The 20,623-nt window shown below is 39.7% G+C and overlaps 1 protein-coding gene across 2 annotated transcripts in view; it reads left to right on the forward strand.

The window, feature by feature from the left end:
- Positions 1-217: 217 nt before the first annotated feature.
- LOC134540554 (adenylate cyclase type 3) overlaps positions 218-20,623 on the forward strand; it is a 195,591-nt gene continuing 175,185 nt past the window's right edge. For both annotated transcript variants that reach the window (XM_063383369.1, XM_063383370.1), the window contains exon 1: positions 218-767. In XM_063383369.1, coding sequence (XP_063239439.1) covers positions 291-767 — 477 coding nt within the window. In that variant the 5' untranslated portion in view covers positions 218-290. The remainder of the gene's footprint in view (positions 768-20,623) is intronic.

Consider the following 20,623-nt stretch of genomic DNA (forward strand, 5'->3'; position numbering starts at 1 on the left):
GTATTTTTTTATTTACGACGGAACAAAAAAAAAAATTAAACCGCGAAGATGCACGATCGGGCGTTCGGCGGGTGCGGCTCTCTCGTCTGTGAGACGAAGGGCTTCTAGTCCGCGTGCGCGCGCAGACGCGGCCCGTGTATTGATTGCCCCCTCTCCTACACCCTACGTCTCCTCCAGAGAGATAGAGAGAGAGAGAGAGAGAGAGAGAGAGACAGAGAGAGAGGGACCCGGGTAGTCCGGCGGCGGGGTTCGCACCGCCCGCGCGCGCGTGTGTCGTTTGTGTCTCCGCCATGGACGAAGACGACGACGCCGCCTTGGAGCGCCTGTACCAGTCCTACAGCGCCAAGCAGCGTCGCTGCGGCCTGCGCTGCTTCCTGTGCGCCGCGGCGCTGTTCGACGCCTACACCCTGGCGGCTCCCGGGGCCACAGACGCGGCCGCTCGCGGTGTTGCCGCTGTCTTCCTCGCGCTCAGCCTGGCCCTGCTGGCCTGGTGTTTACGAGGACCGCGCTCAAACCCGCTCTGGTCGGCCGCGCCGCACCTGGCCTGGCAGCTGGCGACCGTGCAGCTGCTGGCGCACCTGTTCCTGCAGCGCAACGAGGTGACGGCTCGCGACTCGCTAGGCTGGGCGCTGCTGCTGGACTACCTGGTGTACGTCTCCCTGCCGCTGAGGCTGCGCTACGGGGCAATGCTTTCGGCGGGAACCTGCGCCTCGTACCTGGTCACAGTTGCCGGGCTGGGCCGAAGCGACTCGCACTTGCCTCACCAGGTATGACCTCCCTCCTATACCTACCTTCTTCACCTCAAACCTTCCCCGCTGCAGGTATGACCTCCCTCCTATACCTACCTTCTTCACCTCAAACGCTTCCCCGCTGCAGGTATGACCTCCCTCCTATACCTACCTTCTTCACCTCAAACCTTCCCCGCTGCAGGTATGACCTCCCTCCTATACCTACCTTCTTCACCTCAAACCTTCCCCGCTGCAGGTATGACCTCCCTCCTATACCTACCTTCTTCACCTCAAACCTTCCCCGCTGCAGGTATGACCTCCCTCCTATACCTACCTTCTTCACCTCAAACGCTTCCCCGCTGCAGGTATGACCTCCCTCCTATACCTACCTTCTTCACCTCAAACGCTTCCCCGCTGCAGGTATGACCTCCCTCCTATACCTACCTTCTTCACCTCAAACGCTTCCCCGCTGCAGGTATGACCTCCCTCCTATACCTACCTTCTTCACCTCAAACGCTTCCCCGCTGCAGGTATGACCTCCCTCCTATACCTACCTTCTTCACCTCAAACCTTCCCCGCTGCAGGTATGACCTCCCTCCTATACCTACCTTCTTCACCTCAAACGCTTCCCCGCTGCAGGTATGACCTCCCTCCTTCCTTCGAATATATATACACCAGGGGGTGCCCACAAGGGGGTGTAACGACGCAGACTGCGTCATTAAAATTTCAGGGGGGGGGGTTCAAAAGACGAGAAAATATATATATCATTTACATACTTATAGCTTCTAATGTGAAAATAAGTTTCTGGTGCTTTGATAATTGAAAGGGATCTTGTATATCAAATTGGCAACCCCGCACTTTCCTCAACAAAAGCAATTTGGCATCTGTCGGTTCAGGATGGTCCCTATCCCCGCTTCGACAATAAGCGCACACACGCCTATGACCCAAAATTATTATTATTAGAAAATTAGTTTTAATTAATGCAAAATGTGACAAAATATAATACTAAAAAAGTATAATATTATAAAATCATTGAGAAAATGGCACAAAAAATTTCGGGGGGGGGGGGGGGGCTCATTAGGTTAGGGGGGGGGGTGAGTCATAGTGTTTGAGGGGGGTGGGCACCTCTGTATACACTGTATAGAAGTCGCGAGTGGATAGGATTTACTCTACGTTTTTCAGAAGCGTATGAGGAGCAGCTTGGGAACTTCACCGCTTGCAGTGCGCTGTCGTAACGCCCTGTATCGTCTTAGGTTGTTATTTACACGTTAGAAAGCAGCGCTGTCGCCCGCTGTCATTCCCCGCACCAACCACCTATCATTCACTGCAGCTCAACGTCGTTCAACGGGAAGGCGGAAGGGGTGTTTGAAAGAGTTCGACACTTGTCCGCTAGGGACCGCCGCAAGTCGATGCCCTAGAGATGGTGGCGATTGCGGCGGTGAATTAACCAACTACCTCAAAACCTGTATTAGAAATTTTAACCTGGGCTGGCGACTTCTATACAGTATATATATTCAAAGCTCCTACCTACCTCCTTCCTCACCACCTTCCCCTCCCAGACCCTCCGACATTACCTACAGCTGCCGGCCCGTCACGGGACCATTCATCGCCCCGGCCGATTTCTGGCCGTTTTCCTCACCCCCAACGTATTTTTTATATTTTTTATTGTAAGCACGTTAATATGTGCTTGATTGCTATGTATCTACATATTTAAAAATATATATTGCTTGGTTATTTTTGGTATTTAAGACAGAGAAAATCGAAAAAATTTAAAAAATACTTAAGTACAAACTACTTAAAAAAAAAAAAGCGCAAATTCAGAACGTAGGGAAATTTTAGTGGAGGAACATTTTTTTTTTCAATCCGACCCAGTTTTCTGTGCAAATTTTTACACACTGTTTCTTGCGGGTTAAAAAAAAAAAATCTCTCTTCCCCGCGTGAGATTGGGTGAGATTTGGGAACCATTCAACACTTCAGGTGATTTATGGCCATTTTCCTCACCCCTCGGGTCAGATTTTTTTTTTTGACGTGACAACGTCTAATAAATCGTTGAACGCCGGCTGCACGCACGAAAAATAATTGTCCCGTTACGAACATTGTCCCGTTACGCTGTGTCCCGTTACGCTCATTGTACGCTCTCGCCGCATCTATCTCTCTTCAACTCGAACTGCGGAACAACCATCGATTTGACTTTTTCGAGGCACATCAAACTTGAAACTCTCCCATTCGTTTTCCTACTTTTTCCTATCGTCGTCCCATCCTTTAACAGAATAACACAGATTGGAAGAAGTTAAATAGAAAAAAAAAGATTAAATTTTATTCATTAAAGTATCCAATTATTCCATCACTGTTTTGTTATGACGTCACGTTAAACTATCGTCCGTAAACCGACTTTACAGACAACCAATTTTTTTTTAGTGTAAACACGTTAATATGCGCTTGATTGCGTTGGATCTATTAAAATAAAAATTGCTTAGTTATTTTTTATTTTAAGACTCGTTAAGACTGGTATTTAAGACAGGGAAAATCGAACAATAAAAAACTTAAATGGGAACTTAACATTAAAAAAATTTCGGATATTCGATCCACAGAAACACGTTTTTACTTCATTCGACCCAGTTTTCTCGTAAATTTTATACACTGTTTCTTGCAGGGAGGGGGAATAAAAACCTCTCTCCCCCCCCCCCATACGAGAGATTGGGAAAAATTAGGGTTCGACTGCTTTCTTCACACCCTGAACTCCTCACGTAATTTATGGACCCGATTCCGTGCTGGTCTCCTACCAGAAGATGGAACCTCATAGACGACGCGTACGGAGATCCTTCAAAGTCCTACATTCAAGCATTTAGTAACGATAAGTAGAGACCGGAAAAATTCGCAGGTTCAACGACCTTCTGGATAGACTCCAGTATCCTCTACACACTCGGGCAAATGCCAACTGTTCATCGGCTGCTGACTTGTGAGTCGTCTCGACTGGGTGGCATGTGATTCGACACTTCTATGAGTGAGGGGTCTCTAATTGGCCCTCAGTCCTCCAGATTAACAGAGAACCAATGACAGAAGCAGCACCAACGTATAATTATTTGAATTTTAGCATAACAGGAAATGAACCCGCGAATTTCTCAGGTCTCTTATCAATAGGAGATAAGGGAATGGGTATATAAGCTCGGGGTTCTGACCAGTTAGGCACACGCACACAGGCCCGTGTGTCTTACCTATCCCCACAAGACACGCGCCCCCGCCGTCGATTCAAATGATTCTTCACCAGTGTGGGGGGGTGCACCTGATTTACTATGCACTAAGCGAGTTATAGAAACTTCGGTTTCTGGCCTCGCCCACGCTTACTGCCCCGGATGGCAACATAATGAATCGGCGGCGGCAGTTAGACATGGAGCAGCAGGACCATCAACATCATGAGGCATGAGAAAGAGAGAGAGAGATAGAGATCGACAGCAGGAAAGGTGTTTTGGAGAGCTTAGTATTGGTAGGTATTGTAATTATCTGTTATGAATAGAGACCCGGAAAATTCGCGGGTTCATTTCGTGTTATGCTAAAATTCAAATAATTATACCTTAGTGCTGCTTCTGTCATTGGTTCACTGTTAATCTGGAGGACTGAGGGCCAATTAGAGACCCCTCACTCATAGAATTGTCGTATCACAGGCAACCCAGTCGAGACGACTCACAAGTCAGCAGCCGATGAGCAGTTGGCATTTGCCCGAGTGTGTAGAGGACATTGGAGTCTATCCTGGAGGTCATTGAACCCGCGAATTTTTCCGGTCTCTAGTTATGAAATGGCCGGTAGAGTTTGATGAAATGAGTTACGAAATGGCAGTAGCCTATCTATGGGTCGTGATGTCACAAGATTTCAGTTTATTCCTACCCGCTTACATGAAAGGTGAGCTTCTTCATGTCCTTAAATGTTTGTGTGTAGAATCTTAAATTAACGTTTAACGTCTCGTGACCATACACGGTCTCACCTTCCACCTTCTTCCTTCCCCCCGGAGATCGAACCTGCAACTGCAAGCCCTTCACTGACCTTTGGAGACGGGACCATTCATCACCCCGGTCGATTTCTGGCCATTTTCCTCACCCCTCAAGTCAGATTTTTTTTTTTTTAGTGTAATCACGTTAATATGCGCTTGATTGCGTTGGATATATTTTTATTTTTAAAAAAATGAGGTTGTCTGTAAAGTCGGTTTATGAACGATAATTTTACGTGATAACGTCATAAGAAAACATTGATGAAAAATTGCATACCTTTTTTAATTTTCAAATATAATTTACAGTTTTTTTTGTATAATTTAATTTAAATTAATTTGTTTAAATATATAATCACGAGCAATTAGTTAAAAAAAGACCGCCATTAACCTGTTTTTTTTTATATTATAGAAGATTTTCTCGCACGGTGGTTTGGCCGGTTCTTGCACGCTCGGCTCAGGCGGAACGTGACAATGAGTCATGCTTTTTCGTGCGTTCAGCCGGCGTTCATCGATTTATAAGACGTTATCACGTCAAATAAAAATAGCTTGGTAATTTTTGGTATTTAAGACAGAGAAAATCGAACAATAAAGCACTTAAATGGGAACTACTTAAAAAAAAAATTCGCAAATTTAGACCGCAGGGACTCTTTAGTGCAGAAACGTATTTTTTTATATTAGAACACTTATGAGTCTAATGCATTGCAGAAACGCATGGGGTCACGTGGAACTAATCAACGTTTAGTCTTGGCTATTAGTGTTACATTTATGAAGAACCATGTTTCATGATTTGCTATCGATATTACATACTGTGTGTGTACCTGATGTGTGAAATTGCGTGAACTTTGGACGCCAACACGCGCACAAAATCATGCGAAGATGGAACGTCCGACAGTCAATAAACTAGAGGGTGAAACAATTCCAGCTCTGGGTGCGGTGGCCATTGCAGCTGGGTTAGGTGAAGATTTTACCACCCAAACAGCAACAGGCCAGATTATTCCACTGGCCGTCACACAACACGCCATCTCCAGTTCGAACATTTTGGAAAGAACTCGGTATCAACCAGTGGCTCGGAGACGGAAAAAAAAATTGGTTGTCTGTAATGTCGGTTTACGGACGATAGTTTAACGTGACAACGTCATAAAAAACATTGATGAAATGATTGCATACTTTTATGAATAAAATTGAATCATTTTTATTTTAATAACTAGCTGACCCGGCAGACTTCGTACTGCCTAATTAAATTGCAATAAAGTCCTGTCAAAATGATTTGTAATGGGACATTTTTTTGTTCCTAGGGGAAGGGTGGGCAAGATGGGGTAGTTAAGGTTTAAACCACTGTAGCCTTTAATTCGGTAATCTTAGAAACCATATTAATTTTTTTCGAATAACATACATACCCTAGCAATACATCGGAACAATCAAAATTTGAAAAGTCACATAACATACACGGATATATTTTTTTTCTTCATGCTCTGCAAACACCCCATCTTACCCCTTATACGGGGCAAGATGGGGTTTGATTTGGAGCAAGATGGGGTAAAATATTGAATCTTCATTTCGAACAATGAATGCATGTATGTCCCGCTTCATAATCGTCGTCATCAATGCCAGCACATGAACAGTGTGACCATCGACCACAAGAACCACACGATACCCATCCTTCTGATGATTGTGAATACAGACCGCCACAATACAAGCACTCCGCGTCATCTTCATCACTGTCTGAGGCACTTGTATCTTCTTTATTTACTTTACCTTTCTGTCTCGTTTTCCCTTTCGGTTTTCCAGTGCTGTTTGTGGGTTTCTTTTGTTTCTTCGTGACAACCTTTCTTTTAGTATGAAGGTCTTATAGTTTTCTCTTGTAAGGAGATTATGTCAATATTGTTGTCTTCCCACGCCTAGCATTTGGCCTTGTTGGTCTTCCTGTGTTGTCAACATGAGGAATAGGTAAGATATGATTTGGTGGAGTAGTTGTAAACGAACTCGGTGTTGAAGTTGACAATGATGTCGCTGCAACATTCTCTGATGGAGGACTTGAGGGTAGGCCTAGTTCGGGACCAGGTTGTGAAGTTGACAGTGATGGCAATGCGACATTCTCTGATGCAGGTGTTGAGGGTATTTCGAGCCCGTTTACCCAGGTAGACGAACCAGGCTGAGGATTGTTTGTGGATATCGGAGTTGAAAGTTCTTCAGACGCTAGCCTATCCTCAAAAGGAATAACAGGAATAGACCTATTCGTTTTCTCAGAAGGCATAAAATCAACATCAGAGAAAACTTTTGGATCCACAGGCCAAATTCCGGTTGTACGAAAACCATTTATTGTGCAGGACATTGTAGCAGCTGTTATGAATGCGCTACCAAAGATTTCTGCCACCTGGAAGTTCGTGATCACTCTTCCTGGATGAGACTGTAGCCACGTAGTTGCAGCTCTGTCATAAAATACACTGAGAGGTTTCATGAATGCCACGTAAAGTGTCTGCATGCAGTGCGTGCAGTGTGGCGGAAAGCAGAGGAGTATGACACCATTTTCTCATGCATAATAAATAAAGTGGATGTTCTTCGTGTGTGTGGAATGGCACACAAAAGTAGCGTAACTTAATTAAATGCAACAGAGTTTAACGTAAATTACTAAAACATAACTATCACAGATCTTGATTTAGAGTGTATGCCTGTATAAAATAAGCTTTCGAGACTTGTAATCACTACCAATTTAAAGTATAAGCAGTGCAAATACACATTATACCCACTGCAAAACACCAATTATTTTCAAAGTCATCATAAACACAAAAACTTTTGTAAGGGGTAAGATGGGGTAGCCCCATATTGCCCCACCCCATCTTTCCCCTTCCGTACTGCAAACAAACATGACCACCCAAAACACAAATGCGAGAGAAAGAAACTCCAACAAACCTGTTAGTTTGAAGCTTGATGACAGAGTATTTGCTTAGTCAAGCGTATTTGTATAATATTTGCACGAGTCAATAGTGACAACACTTCAAAATAAAGCAAAAATTACATCACCACCTTCAAAAAACAAAAAAATCACCATAACAAGTACAAGTGAAAGTAGAATCACGCGTCACGCTCTTGACTGACAAGGAAAATGTCTAGGGATGTACTTTCAGGGTTCCCGCCAGGCAGCAACACATCACTAGCCCATTAGCAGGCGTACCCCGTCTTGCCTCGCTACCCCATCTTGCCCCCCCCCCCTTCCCCTACATATTTTATAGTCGGGGCAAAAAATTCTTCTGAACAGAACCGTCACCCTGGTGATAGGGTGTTGTGAATAAGAAATATAATTAAATAAAACATATAAATAAAAAAATAAGTAATCTCTTTATTGTTAATCATGTGAAACATAATTATTTTTATTTTCATTGTAGTGCATGATTAGATCGGTAATTAGCTTGTTTTGTAGCATTTGGGGTTCTTCTACCTAAATTGATTCGTCTAATAGGAGGCATATCTATATTATAGATTATTTTGTCACATGCAATAATTAGCGATCATAGTTAAATAAACACTGCACAAAACACTATATAGGTAAGAATTTGTTTCGTGTATAAGTTGACAAAAGCAAACTCATTAGGGTAGGTAACCTAAAATCCAAGAAGAAAAAAAAAACACTGACATTGACAGTTTGTTGTTTCAACTTTTTTAAAATTTGATATCACTTGGAGTCAAATCCTTCAAGCCGTATTTAAAATAGGGAAATGAAATAATAAAAACTCTAACTTATGAAATACTTTTGGTAACGCTGGTTTTGTTTGACTGATGTAATGACTTGAAAACTGATGCATTTTAAAGTAAAACAAATGAAATAATATCGCGAAGCCGACCAAATTGAACTATTCGATTTCGGTTTTTTTTTTTGTGTTTATCTGTGCTCCAACGCACACTGTTTTGATAGATATGATTGAACTTTGTACAGAGATAATAAAGTGCAAATTGACTCTTTGACGTTAGGAACATACCTACATTGTTTAAACAACAATGAGTGCTCGTTTTAGTTAGAAAACGTTTGTATGGGAAAAATAAAAGGGCTGGTTTTAGGGTTTTTCCGGCAATTATTCGAATTTTTCTCGCCGTAAAAACCATCTTTGAACTTCAACGAACATTAAAAAAAAAAATTGGCCAAATTTGTCAAGGCGTTGTTGAGTTATGCGCTTACCAACACATTTTGCGATTCATTTTTATATTATAGATAAAAGAATAAATACTTAAAATTATGCAAGTAATCAGATGTTTAAAATGCAAAAATAATTAACCTTTATTGCCGAAATTGTGGTTGTCATAACCAATAAAAACCACATTAACTTTTCACTTCACTTTATAAACAGTCGACGAAACAGTTCACGTGCAGATGTAAGTTGTGTGCTGTCGCTGTCTTTCTTCTCCTCGGACGCATAGGCCAATCGAGTGGAAGAGCGATAGATGCGGTGCAAGCGTACAATGAGCGTAACGGGACACAGCGTAACAGAAAATTGTGCGTAACGGGACACAGCGTAACGTAACAATGTGCGTCACGGGACACTTTTTTCGTGCGTGCAGCTGGCGTTCATCGATTTATTAGACGTTGTCAAGTTTAAAAAAAAAAACGAAATCCAACACACGAGCCAAAATTTTTTTTTTAAAATTCTTCCTGGCCAAAATGTTTCGACCCAAGATATGGCGTCACTAATGCCACCCGCCTAAATTTGTCGGTCAAGAAATCACTTGAAAAAATTGTGAGCAATAAAAATATTCTTCAGTATTAGGTTCTGTCGTAAAAAAAAAGTTAACGGTCTTTCATTACTCGCCACTGATGTGCAAATTCATGTGTACTCATGTTGCAAATAAACTTATGGTACGAAAATCGCACACGAAACGAAACGTAGAATTATTTTAAAATAATGCGGAGCGTGATGAATAAATACGAAAATTGTGCTTTCGATTACATTTCTGGACGCGAATCAATCGTAGTTTTCGCACTTTTTTTTCGCATTTTTCCGTTAAAATTAGCTGCCGGAGAACTTACGTCGTTTTTCAAATCATTCAATTTGCAGAGCGAAAGATTAAACTATATAATGAAACGGCTCCGATAAAAAAATATAGATACTAAAAAATTACTAAACACCGGCTTTGAACCTGATTTACGACAAGCAGATTTAATAAAACGCTAACCATTTGTTAAAATTCGATTAACATTAATACTATAAGGTTTCCCTTTGGCTTTGTGAACCTTGGTTCGCGCCTTCCGCCACAGATGGCAGCACCGTGGGTTACAAATTTCCGTTCCATGCGAATTCCGAAATTTCTCCTACTAAATGCAGCATACCGAAAGCTTTTTATTAAAAAAAAATATATATTTAACAATAGTTTACGAGGAGTAGCTACTAATTGTTCGCATTTATAGAGCATTGCTCCGTTTTTCTTCTTCAGATTTGCAAGGAAAGAGGGCAGTTGCCAAACCCCCCTCCCCTTGTAGATACCTCTCTTCACCCCTCCTCGTAGTACTAGGCCAATGGAAACGGTCACGGTCTGTACTTAGGAAACAACCCAGCAGTTTCCTTACATGATTCCAGGTGGCCATATAAAACCATAATCAAAATGGCCGGAACGAAATTCTCGAACCTCCGTGCTTTTGGAATACGAGTCAGATGTCTCGCAACCCTGCGACCAACTCGCTGCTAGTGGTTGTTAAAAGGCTCACCAAACTAGCAAAAAAAAATGTTTAGTGTCAGTTACGACTCATTTCGAAGTTTAAACATTCAATTATGGATCGTTATTTGCTTCCGGGTGTTCACCGGCAACGTTAAAAAAAAACAAAAAAAAAAACGTGTTCCTTTTAATGAAATCTCCTCTCAAGATAATGACGCAATCAACTCCGATAGTATGCCAGACAGACAGATACTCGGGTTAGTGCATCATTATTTATAATTAGAGACAAATTTTAAGTTTTTTTTTAAATCATACGGTTGATCAAGGTTTTGGCGTTATTGGTTTTATTTTTATAAATGCTGTTAATTTATGAAGATAGTATACAGCACCAAACGTATAAAACTGATGATAAAATATTTTCTTATGCTGTCTTCACGAAAACAGTGCCATTTATAGAGCGATAAAAGCTGATGTTCAGACTGTCCCAGACAAACGTATTTAAATTTAAAAAAAACTGGCAAATATTTGTGTATTATTAATAACACATCGGAATTCGTAATATAAGTAGCTAATATGAAGGGTTATCTATAGGAGAACATTATTAATTTTCACGATCCTCTAATTGCATAAATATTGTTACAAAATACGTATCCACTAAACACTGTATTTGATAGGCCCTTAGACGTTGCATTAGTTATTTAAATTTTGGTGATTTCAGCAGAGATTTGTTTACATGAGGTTTTATTTCACGGAAATAACTTTCATTTTGGTGAACATGGTATATTTACGTGCATTACGATGTTACATGGTGCATTGCCTGATATTTCGGTTTTATCAAAATCAACCATAATAACTTGTTAACTAGTTATTAGTCAAGGTTTGTCTTTTTAGTACGAGCAGCTGATGCCTGCAACGTCTACTGTTAAGTCCTTGAAGGAATAAATACCTACTTGTTCTCTAACTTCATCTACGAAGGGGGATTTCAACACACCACATGGGTGTAGTATTTATTGTTTTCTGATTAAAATTAATACGGGAAGCCTAAGATGTACATAAAGTTCTGTCCCTGCCCGAACACGCCCGAATATTCACCTTCGGCCAACCTCGGGTTTATTTATATATATTTGTATTCCTCTGTTTATTTTAATGTAGCTATACTAACCTAACTAACCGTCCATAGTGTTTTAAAGTGTTTTAATGTAGCTAACCTAACCGACCACTTTAAATATTTGAATTCATTTTTCCTGCGCAAAAAATAAAACAAATCCCGAGGTTGGCCGAAAGTGAATATTCGGGCGTGTTCGGGCAGGGACAGACTTGATGTACATCTTAGGTTTCTCAATTATTACTTATGTAGGTAGTTGTTTATCTCATAGAACATTAAGTTATTAAAGACGTGACCAAACAACTAGCACAATTAATGGAATTTATAAAGCAATCTACTGTCAATCGTTGAACCTATATAGCTCTTACTTTACTAGATTGTTGGCACTTCTGGGTGATTAAAATCTTCTGGATGGGAATCTTGTATACAATCGTCTAGAACGCTTCGATTGGGGTAAATTAGGAAGTAAGCAGATTTATATTCTAAGAAGTCTTCCAAATCTATGCAATTCACAGTAACTGCTACGTAGGGAAGCCGTCATTTCACAGGCGAGAGAGCCACACCCGAAGTTCCCCGAAGTTCATGATCGCTTTTTTTTTCCGTTCTATCTCATTGTATAAACCGGTGTGGCATTAAATTTTGCGGTCGATTAGGATAGATTAGCTACATTATAAATACTTTAAAACATTGTGGATGGTTGTTTATATTAGGCAAGCATAGCTACATTAAAAATACTGTAAAATCATTTTATGGTTGCTTAGCAAATAACTTTTTAATATGTAGCTATCCAGGGCTAGGAAATAGTTTACATGATTTCACAGTATCTTTAATGTAGCTATCCTAACCAAATCAACCGTCCACAATGTTTTAAAGTATTTATAATGTAGCTAACCTAACCTAATTGACCATTAGTTATCATGAGTTGTCCAAAATAAACATTCACGGACACACGTAAAACTTAACCTACTTGCAGATTAACAATGCGCAATGCTAGACTTCAAAGGCCATTTACTCGAAATGAGTATTTCGTCACTTACCTGGTTTTTGTTCTCAGCCCCTCAAGCCTCTGAAGTCGAAGTCAATTGGTTAGCAATTGGTTAGCAAACCAAATCGTAGCTGTATAAATGCTAATATGCTTTAAATTTGTTTAATATATTGGGAAGCCCTCATGTAGTGAATATTGCTAAACAAACGTAAAACCAACACACATCTGCAAGAAATTATCGTCAAACTTAATTTTAACCCAAAATTGGTTTTACTATGCAGATGAGAAAGGGGGTTGAGGGGAAGTTCTAATTTTTAATTCTAGTGTTAACAGCTCAAATATTGTACACACCAACTCCCTTACTTCATATATCCATAATTGAAATATGGTTAGTGAGTGTTATGTTTTCAGAGGTCGGGGTAGTATAATTTTAATGTTTAATTAAGCAATGGTTTTAACATAAATTATACTTCTGAATTCACGAAATATAACTTTAGTTTTTGTAACATCATCTTGAATGTAAAATATACCCTTCTGAAAATAATAACATAATGCAAAACATTTTGTGAGAATTTTTTTTATCGGGTAAAAAAAACCCTAAACATAACCTAACTTTTACTTTTGCAACAATAAATAAAACAAATCCTAATACTTATTTATTTTTATTGATTTATTAATGGCGAATTCAACTCTTGTCTTTATTTATAATTGTAACGTGACAAACAAAAAATAACTGCGATGAATACATAATTATTAATATGTAACTACTAACATAATGGAATAAAACAAGAAAAAAAAATCACTTCATAAAAAATACAGCACGGAACTTTAAACACTGCCTTCATTTAAACTGGTTCTTTCAGTAAAATGGACCTCTATTTCTCCCTGGACGAGACAAGTGAGATATGTTTTAGCTCCCGAGGCAGATCATTCCATATTTCACATGCCAAATGGATGGAAGATTGCTTGTAAACTCACGAATGGACTTTTGAGTGCCTAGACTGGAATTGAAGCCGGCAAGCTTGTCTGTCAGATATTGACGAGTTTCATTGTCGTCAGCTCTTTTCAACTGGGTTGTGAAATTGTACAGCACAGAAAGAGGGCAATTCGGGTGTCAGAGTCCGTTACATTGTATCATAGGTTTCTCTATTGTGAGCTACAGTAAGGCTGGGGGAGGTGTCTGGAAAGGGGAGGAGAAGGATATTTGAATGAATTTTGACAATGGGAAAGATTGGCTTAATCTTTAAATTGAACCCCCCCCCCCTTCCAGGTTCATCACATGGATACGATCTACTAATGGGTAGGGACCGGAAAAATTCGCGGGTTAAATGACCTGCAGGATGAACTCCATAGTTCTACGTACACTCGATCAAATGTCACCCACTCGTTGGCTGCTGTCTTGTGAGACGTCCCAGCGTAGCAGCCTGTGACTCGATAAAACTTTGGTTGGTTGTTTCTCATTGGCCCAGCGTCATCCAGGTGAGTTGTGAGCCAATAGCAGAGGCAGCACTGAGGTATAACTATTTGTATTTTAGCCTATCGCGAAATGAATTCGCGAATTTTTCCAGTCTCTACTAATGGGGCATAATTTATATTTAATAAGTACTTATAAGTAGCATATTATGAGGCGTGAATGTCAATTTTGACGTAAATTAAATGCCTAAAGAAACAAACATAAGGAATAACATTATGTGGGGTCAAAATAGCTTCGCAAATAACTCATCATTAGAGACCTGCAATATTCGCAGATTCATTCGGAGGGGCTAGAATTCAAACACATATACTTCTTACATAATTTTGCTATTAGCTTACTGTTCATCTGGACGAATCTCAACCAGTTTTAAAACCCTCAACCAAAGAAGGATCGAATCACAGACAAGCCAGCTGAGACGACATACAAGTCGGCAGACAATGAACTTTCTTTATTTGCCCGAGTGTACAGGGGTATGTGCAGTCTATCCTGAAGGCCATCGAAACCGCGAATTTTGCAGGTCTCTGCGTCATCATCTTTTAACCTATTTTGAAAAAAATAGCGGCACCGCGACTTAACATTTCCGTTACGTGGGACTTCTGTTCCTTTCACGAAATATACAATCTAATGACCGTATACGTACATAAAAAAAAATAGTTGTGAAGCCACCACGCGCGTTAGAAGTGAAACTTCCTCGATGGAGGGTGATTAGTGGTTTTTCAGGGCACACACACATTTTAAACGCGTGTACGACTGTGAAAGTATTCGAGCGTATAGGCGAATGTATAAGAATGCGTGCAAGTATCCGAGTATGGAAATATATACAGAATGTCCATAAAAATAATCTCACAGTTTCAATGGTATAAAAAGATTAATTTAGACTATTTACAACAAATCATGCATCAAATTGAAGTTAAACCCACTTAGTTTTTTCTGACAAAAGTTCAATATGCGCAACTTTAGTTACACGGCACATATTCAACATAAAGTCAAATTCTTCGAACCCTTTGGTTCACACAAATCCGGAGGAATAGAAGCAATAGTCTCTTCAATTCAGTGTCTCGACTCATGGAAAATCTCTAGGTAGCGGCGGAACGTAGACACGATCTTTTATAGAAAACCCAAAGGAAAAAAATATATATATCGCATGGCGTTACGGCAGGTGAACGTGGAGGCCAGCGAAAAAGAGCTCTGTCGTCTCGACCATTACGACCAATCCAACGGCCAGGGACTTGGACGTTCAACCACTCTCGAACGAGGAGATTCCAATGGGGAGGGGCTCCATCCTGTTGCACAAATAAAGTTTACAGGTTCACCCTCCACTAATAACTGGGGAAAGAGCCATTCTTTCAACATAAGTGGCGCTGCAGGCGAGAAAACAACAAAGCAGTGCTCACGCAGGCGCTTATCTGGAAATGATTGAGTTGTGACCTTGAACACTACTACGATTACAGTTGATACTATTAAAATTGATAACTGGGACATTCTTTTCTGAAGATACTGTTTTATTATTAGAGACCCGGAAAATTCGCGGGTTCAATGACCTCCAGGATAGACTCCAATATCCTCTACACACTCGGGCAAATTCCAACAGTTCATTGGCTGCTGACTTGTGAGTCGTCTCGACTGGGTGGCCTGTGATTCGACACTTCTTTGAGCGAGGGGTCTCTAATTGGCCCTCAGTCCTCCAGATTAACAGTGAACCAATGACAGAAGCAGTACTAAGGTATAATTATTTGAATTTTAGCATAACACGAAATGAACCCGCGAATTTTCCGGGTCTCTATTTATTATGCAAATCTGCAGGAACTTAGCCAAGGGGGAAAGTTCAATGGGGTCTGGCCCGCTCCCTACCTTATTTTAAAAGATAAGGAAAGCAAAGACAGAATAATAAAATTACAGCAACGTAGCTAATAAGTAGAGACCGGCAAAATTCGCGGATTCATTCGGTGATAGGCTAGAAATCAAACACATATACCTCTTAGAAATTTTGCTATTGGCTTACTGTTCATCTGGACGAATCTCAACCAGTTATAAAATCCTCAACCAAAGAAGGATCGAATCACATACAAACCAGCTGAGACGACTTACAAGTCGGCAGCCAATGAACTTGCGTTATTTGCCCGAGTGTGCAGGGGTATGTGCAGTCTATCCTGAAGGCCATCGAAACCGCGAATTTTGCAGGTCTCTACTAATAAGGTTACAGAGAAATTATTTCGAAAGGAATATTGCAATATTTAGTAGGCTACAACAATGCTCTTCCCTCCCCATTAAGACACGACACACCTCGTTAACTGAAGCGGCAGGAATTATGTTTTCAAGTAGTCTTATATTTAATACTGGTTTTCAGAAGTGTTACTGTAAGTATGTCTTTCATACAATTTTGACATACGTCTCATGTTCTTGATAACTTTAATATATATTTATGTATTTATGACTTGTTTTAACGAAATCATCACACAATTTACTTCATAAAAGAGTATTAAAACCATTAAATACGAACTAAATAATAAACAATGTTTTTTCTCTCTCAAGCAAAATCATTAACAAATGGAGTTATGGAAGTCCACTACTCCCCGAGGTCTGACATAACGTTTTGCTTGTAAATTCAATTATAAAGAAAACTTTCTCATAAAAAATAATGAAATGGTCCTAATGCACTTCCTCCTTCACAATATCTTGGCTACGGTCCTGAAGTGTGCTTAAATTCGAAGACGACATTGAGTTTGGCTTTCTGCAAATTTGTGCTTTCGGAAAATATCGTCAGCTAAAATGTGACACAAAAAAATTTGCCTTAACATAAGTTCGAAATGACTGGTCACAACGGATTATAACAATTTTTGCAAATATGGCGACCAAAAAAAAAACACGCAAATAGTCTTTCAGTTTGATGACTTTCTATACGTTATTCGTTATCAACCCTCCTCATACCTTTCTCAGCGATCGAGCATATAAATCCTGAGCGTTGCACTTTTCGTTACGCTCTGCTCTCTACTGTCACTACCTGTTTTAATTAATTTTCACTCCAAAAACATCACGAATGGACAGCAAAAATATTTATACGTAAATACAAGAACAAGCTGATGTTAAGCGTTACGCTTAGACGACACACGAAAGGAATTTCGTCACCTGATTTATTTCCTGAATTTATTTATTTTACGTAATTTTATATGTTGTTTAAGCTTGTAGTATTTTTGACATCAGCTGATAATTTTTCTTTTTCTACGTGTCTTTATGTTTTCATCTTGACTGTCCATTATTCGTGTGGTATTTTTCTATGGCAAGCAGGAAACCCAAATGGTTTGATCAGGATTCCAATCCTAGTTCCTCGGAATTGAAGCTAAGCGTCTAAAAAAAAAAAGGGGGGGGGGTTTGTCTGTAAAGTCGGTTTACGGACGATAATTTTACGTGATAATGTCATATCAATTTTTTTTTAATTTGCTGCTTTAAAAAAGCCCGCCTTAACCTGTTTTATATTATAGAAGATTTTCTCGCACGGTGGTTGGCCGGTTCTTGCACGCTTGGCTCAGGCGGAACGTGTCAATGAGTCATGCTTTTGAGTGCGTGAAGACGGAGTTCATCGATTTATAAGACGTTATCATGTCAAAAAAAAAACTTGCACCCCCTCGTTTTGTGGGAAGCCTTCTTTTCACAGACGAGAGAGACACAACCCGAAGTTCCCCGAAGTTCATGCTTTTTTCCCGTATCTTTAATGTAGCTATCCTAACCAAATCAACCGTCCACAATGTTTTAAAGTATTTATAATTTAGCTAACCTAACCTAACCTAATTGACCATTAGTATCCTTTTATCAACACCGCCATATTTATTTACAATGAACAAAAATCAAAAACCCGAAGATGCACGATCGGGCGTTTGGCTCTCTGTTCTGTAAAAAGAAGGCTTCCCTCGTTTTGTGGCCTTTAACAACTCGTCTTCGGAGTCAGGAGAGAATTTTCAAGTAAAACAGCGTCACATTTCAAATTCTGACGACACGTCGGGACAAGCCACCCTCTCTTTGTTGGAGTCTACGCGGTGAGTAACGCAGATGAAGAGGCACGTCAGTTCCTGGAGATATTAAGGTTTCCCTCCTTTCCTCCCTTACGACAAGCAAACCACCCTTCCTCCTTTCCCAACCCCCCTCTCACAAGGGGACCTGTCAGTCACCCCATCTTCCCGTCAACCCCTCGTCGTTCCTGGTCCAAAACTCGTCCATCACGCACCAACAGCGGGCTTCGCTCCTCAGCAGTGCGACGTCACGGAATGAACAAGCACTAAGGGCGGTTATTCCAGAGACGTTCGGTTAACGTAGCGTTACGAGCACTGCCTTGTTGGGACAAAAACCGAAACCTAATATGCGCTATTTTTTGGAACGTGTCCAAAAAACGAATCCCAGCAAGAAACCGTATCGGCGAAAAATTTTGATGTTACAACGTCTAATAAATCGATGAACGCCGGCTGCACGCAAGAAAAAGTGTCCCGTTACGCACATTGTCCCGTTACGCTGTGTCCCGTTACGCATATTGTCCCGTTACGTGGTGTCCCGTTACTATCATTGTACGCTTGCGCCGCATCTATCTCTCTTCCACTCGGTTGGAACAACCATCGATTTGACTTTTTCGAGGCACATTAAACTTGAAACACTCCCATTCGTTTCCCACTTTTCCTATCATCGTCCTATCCTTAACAGAATAACACAGATTGGAAGAAGTTAAATAGCAAACATGTATAAAAAGTTAAATAATCTCTTCGTTAAAGTAATAAACATATTTGAATTAATGAATGCAAATAAAAGTAAATTTATAAAAATGTTTCTACTTTTTGATAGTTTATGTGAAAATAACAGGCAAACCTTCTATTCGCTTAACCCGAGTCAAATGCCCAAATAATCCACGTTTGTGCATCTTGAGAGTATAATTATTTGTTGTTTCTGTTTTAAAATTAAAGATAAGTTGAGTTATGTGAGCAATATCAAAACAATTCTCACGCAATTTGTTATTTATTATCTTTTCAGGAAATAGTGTTTTCGCACGCCTGGAAAGAATGTTTTTGCACTTTTCGATGAACGTAACTTTGATGAAACGATGGTTAGGTTCTGTTAGTTTTTTCTAATAATACTGTTAATTTTCTTTCAATTGCTTTAAAGACACACGTTAACAAAAAATAGGCTTACATTTTACAAACAATAAATTCTCCAGTTACAATTAAAATTTTTGATGTGTCATCTTAGCTCTCGGTAGCTATACGGTATTTGGTAGAAGTAATTTCGTGAATGGAACGGAAATGTGTAACAACAGTGCTGCCATCTGTGGCGTTTGGCGTGAATCAGATATAACAAAGCCAAAGGGAAACTTTATAGTATTAACTCTTTATTATCTTTGAAAGATTTACGCAATGGGAGTGCATGACTTTATGTAATCTTTTGTGCATACGCCATTGCTGAGCACATGTTTGTCTGTAGAAGAAAACTACAAAAAACCCAAAAGACAAAAACACAAATTAAGCAAAAAAATTGCTGTTATCAACAGGATATAAACACCACATAATATTTCATAACAGGAATATGGTCAACAAACAAAGAAAAACAAAGAAAAATGGACTAAGAGAACAAAAAAAAACCCACAAATGATGACAGCACCAAAAATATTGAACCCAAAAAAAAAATTCAGCACAACAGTTGAAACGAGACAAAAACACGACTAAACAAACACAATAGTTTTCCAAAACAGAAGAGAACAAAAAAAAACCCCACAAATTATGACAGCACAAAAAAATTAAACCCAAAAAAGATCCGCACAACAGTTGAAGTGGTTAAAGTATCAAAATTCTCATCTTTTTTTCCAGGAGGCTAGGTCTTTTTTCCGCTACATTTAAAATACTCTAAAATTGCTGAAATTTATCAATTATTATTATTATTTAGTAATTTTTGCTGTTTTACGAGCGATCGCCTAAGTTCGTTTACGTTCGGGAACTGACCAGGGGTTAGTGAAACGTTGTCTTGCCGAGACGGTACATTTAAATTGTTTCCCGGCTGTTTGCTGTTGTTGTTTTTGTCCTCTTTGTCTGCTGATTATTGCGCGGCGCTTATTTTTTTGTTCTCTTGGTCCAGAGGAAGAACACAGATAAAAATCGAACCAATTTGCAAGAGCGATTCAAAACGAATGGGCACCGGAATCCCTTCACCCGTTCGATGGAATTCGTTTTATTGTTTTAATTTTTTCCCGGCTCATCCACGCAATTAAATTGTTTCGAAGTGCAGCTCTGTTCAGTGGTACAAACAAGAAAATTTTATTGCACGATTTCGTTTTTTTTTTTTTCACGATGGACGAAAATCTTTATCAGATAGTTATCCCCCAGAAATGGTGGAGATTCTTTAGGCTCTTCATGCAAAAAAAAAATGACAGTGAATTATTACGATGTGCGCTCACCATGCAACGAAATTTTCACAGCATAAAAAAAAGGCTACGTACAAATTAAAATTATATATGAGCTTTTAAATCTTATAATTTAGTGATTGATATACGTAGAATACTGGTCCACATAATTAAAAAAAGTTTTTTTTGTGAATATTAGTCATAGAATTTATGTTTATAAACTTTATAAAGTGTATTTTCAAGTGTATTTGTATAAGTGAGAATTAAATCTCGTATATATATTTAATTTATTTGCATTACGTATTATCACATTATTTTTTTTATTGATTTTCATCTAAA

Source organism: Bacillus rossius, chromosome 17 (genome assembly GCF_032445375.1).
Source record: "Bacillus rossius redtenbacheri isolate Brsri chromosome 17, Brsri_v3, whole genome shotgun sequence".
Classification (NCBI taxonomy): Eukaryota; Metazoa; Arthropoda; class Insecta; order Phasmatodea; family Bacillidae; genus Bacillus; species Bacillus rossius.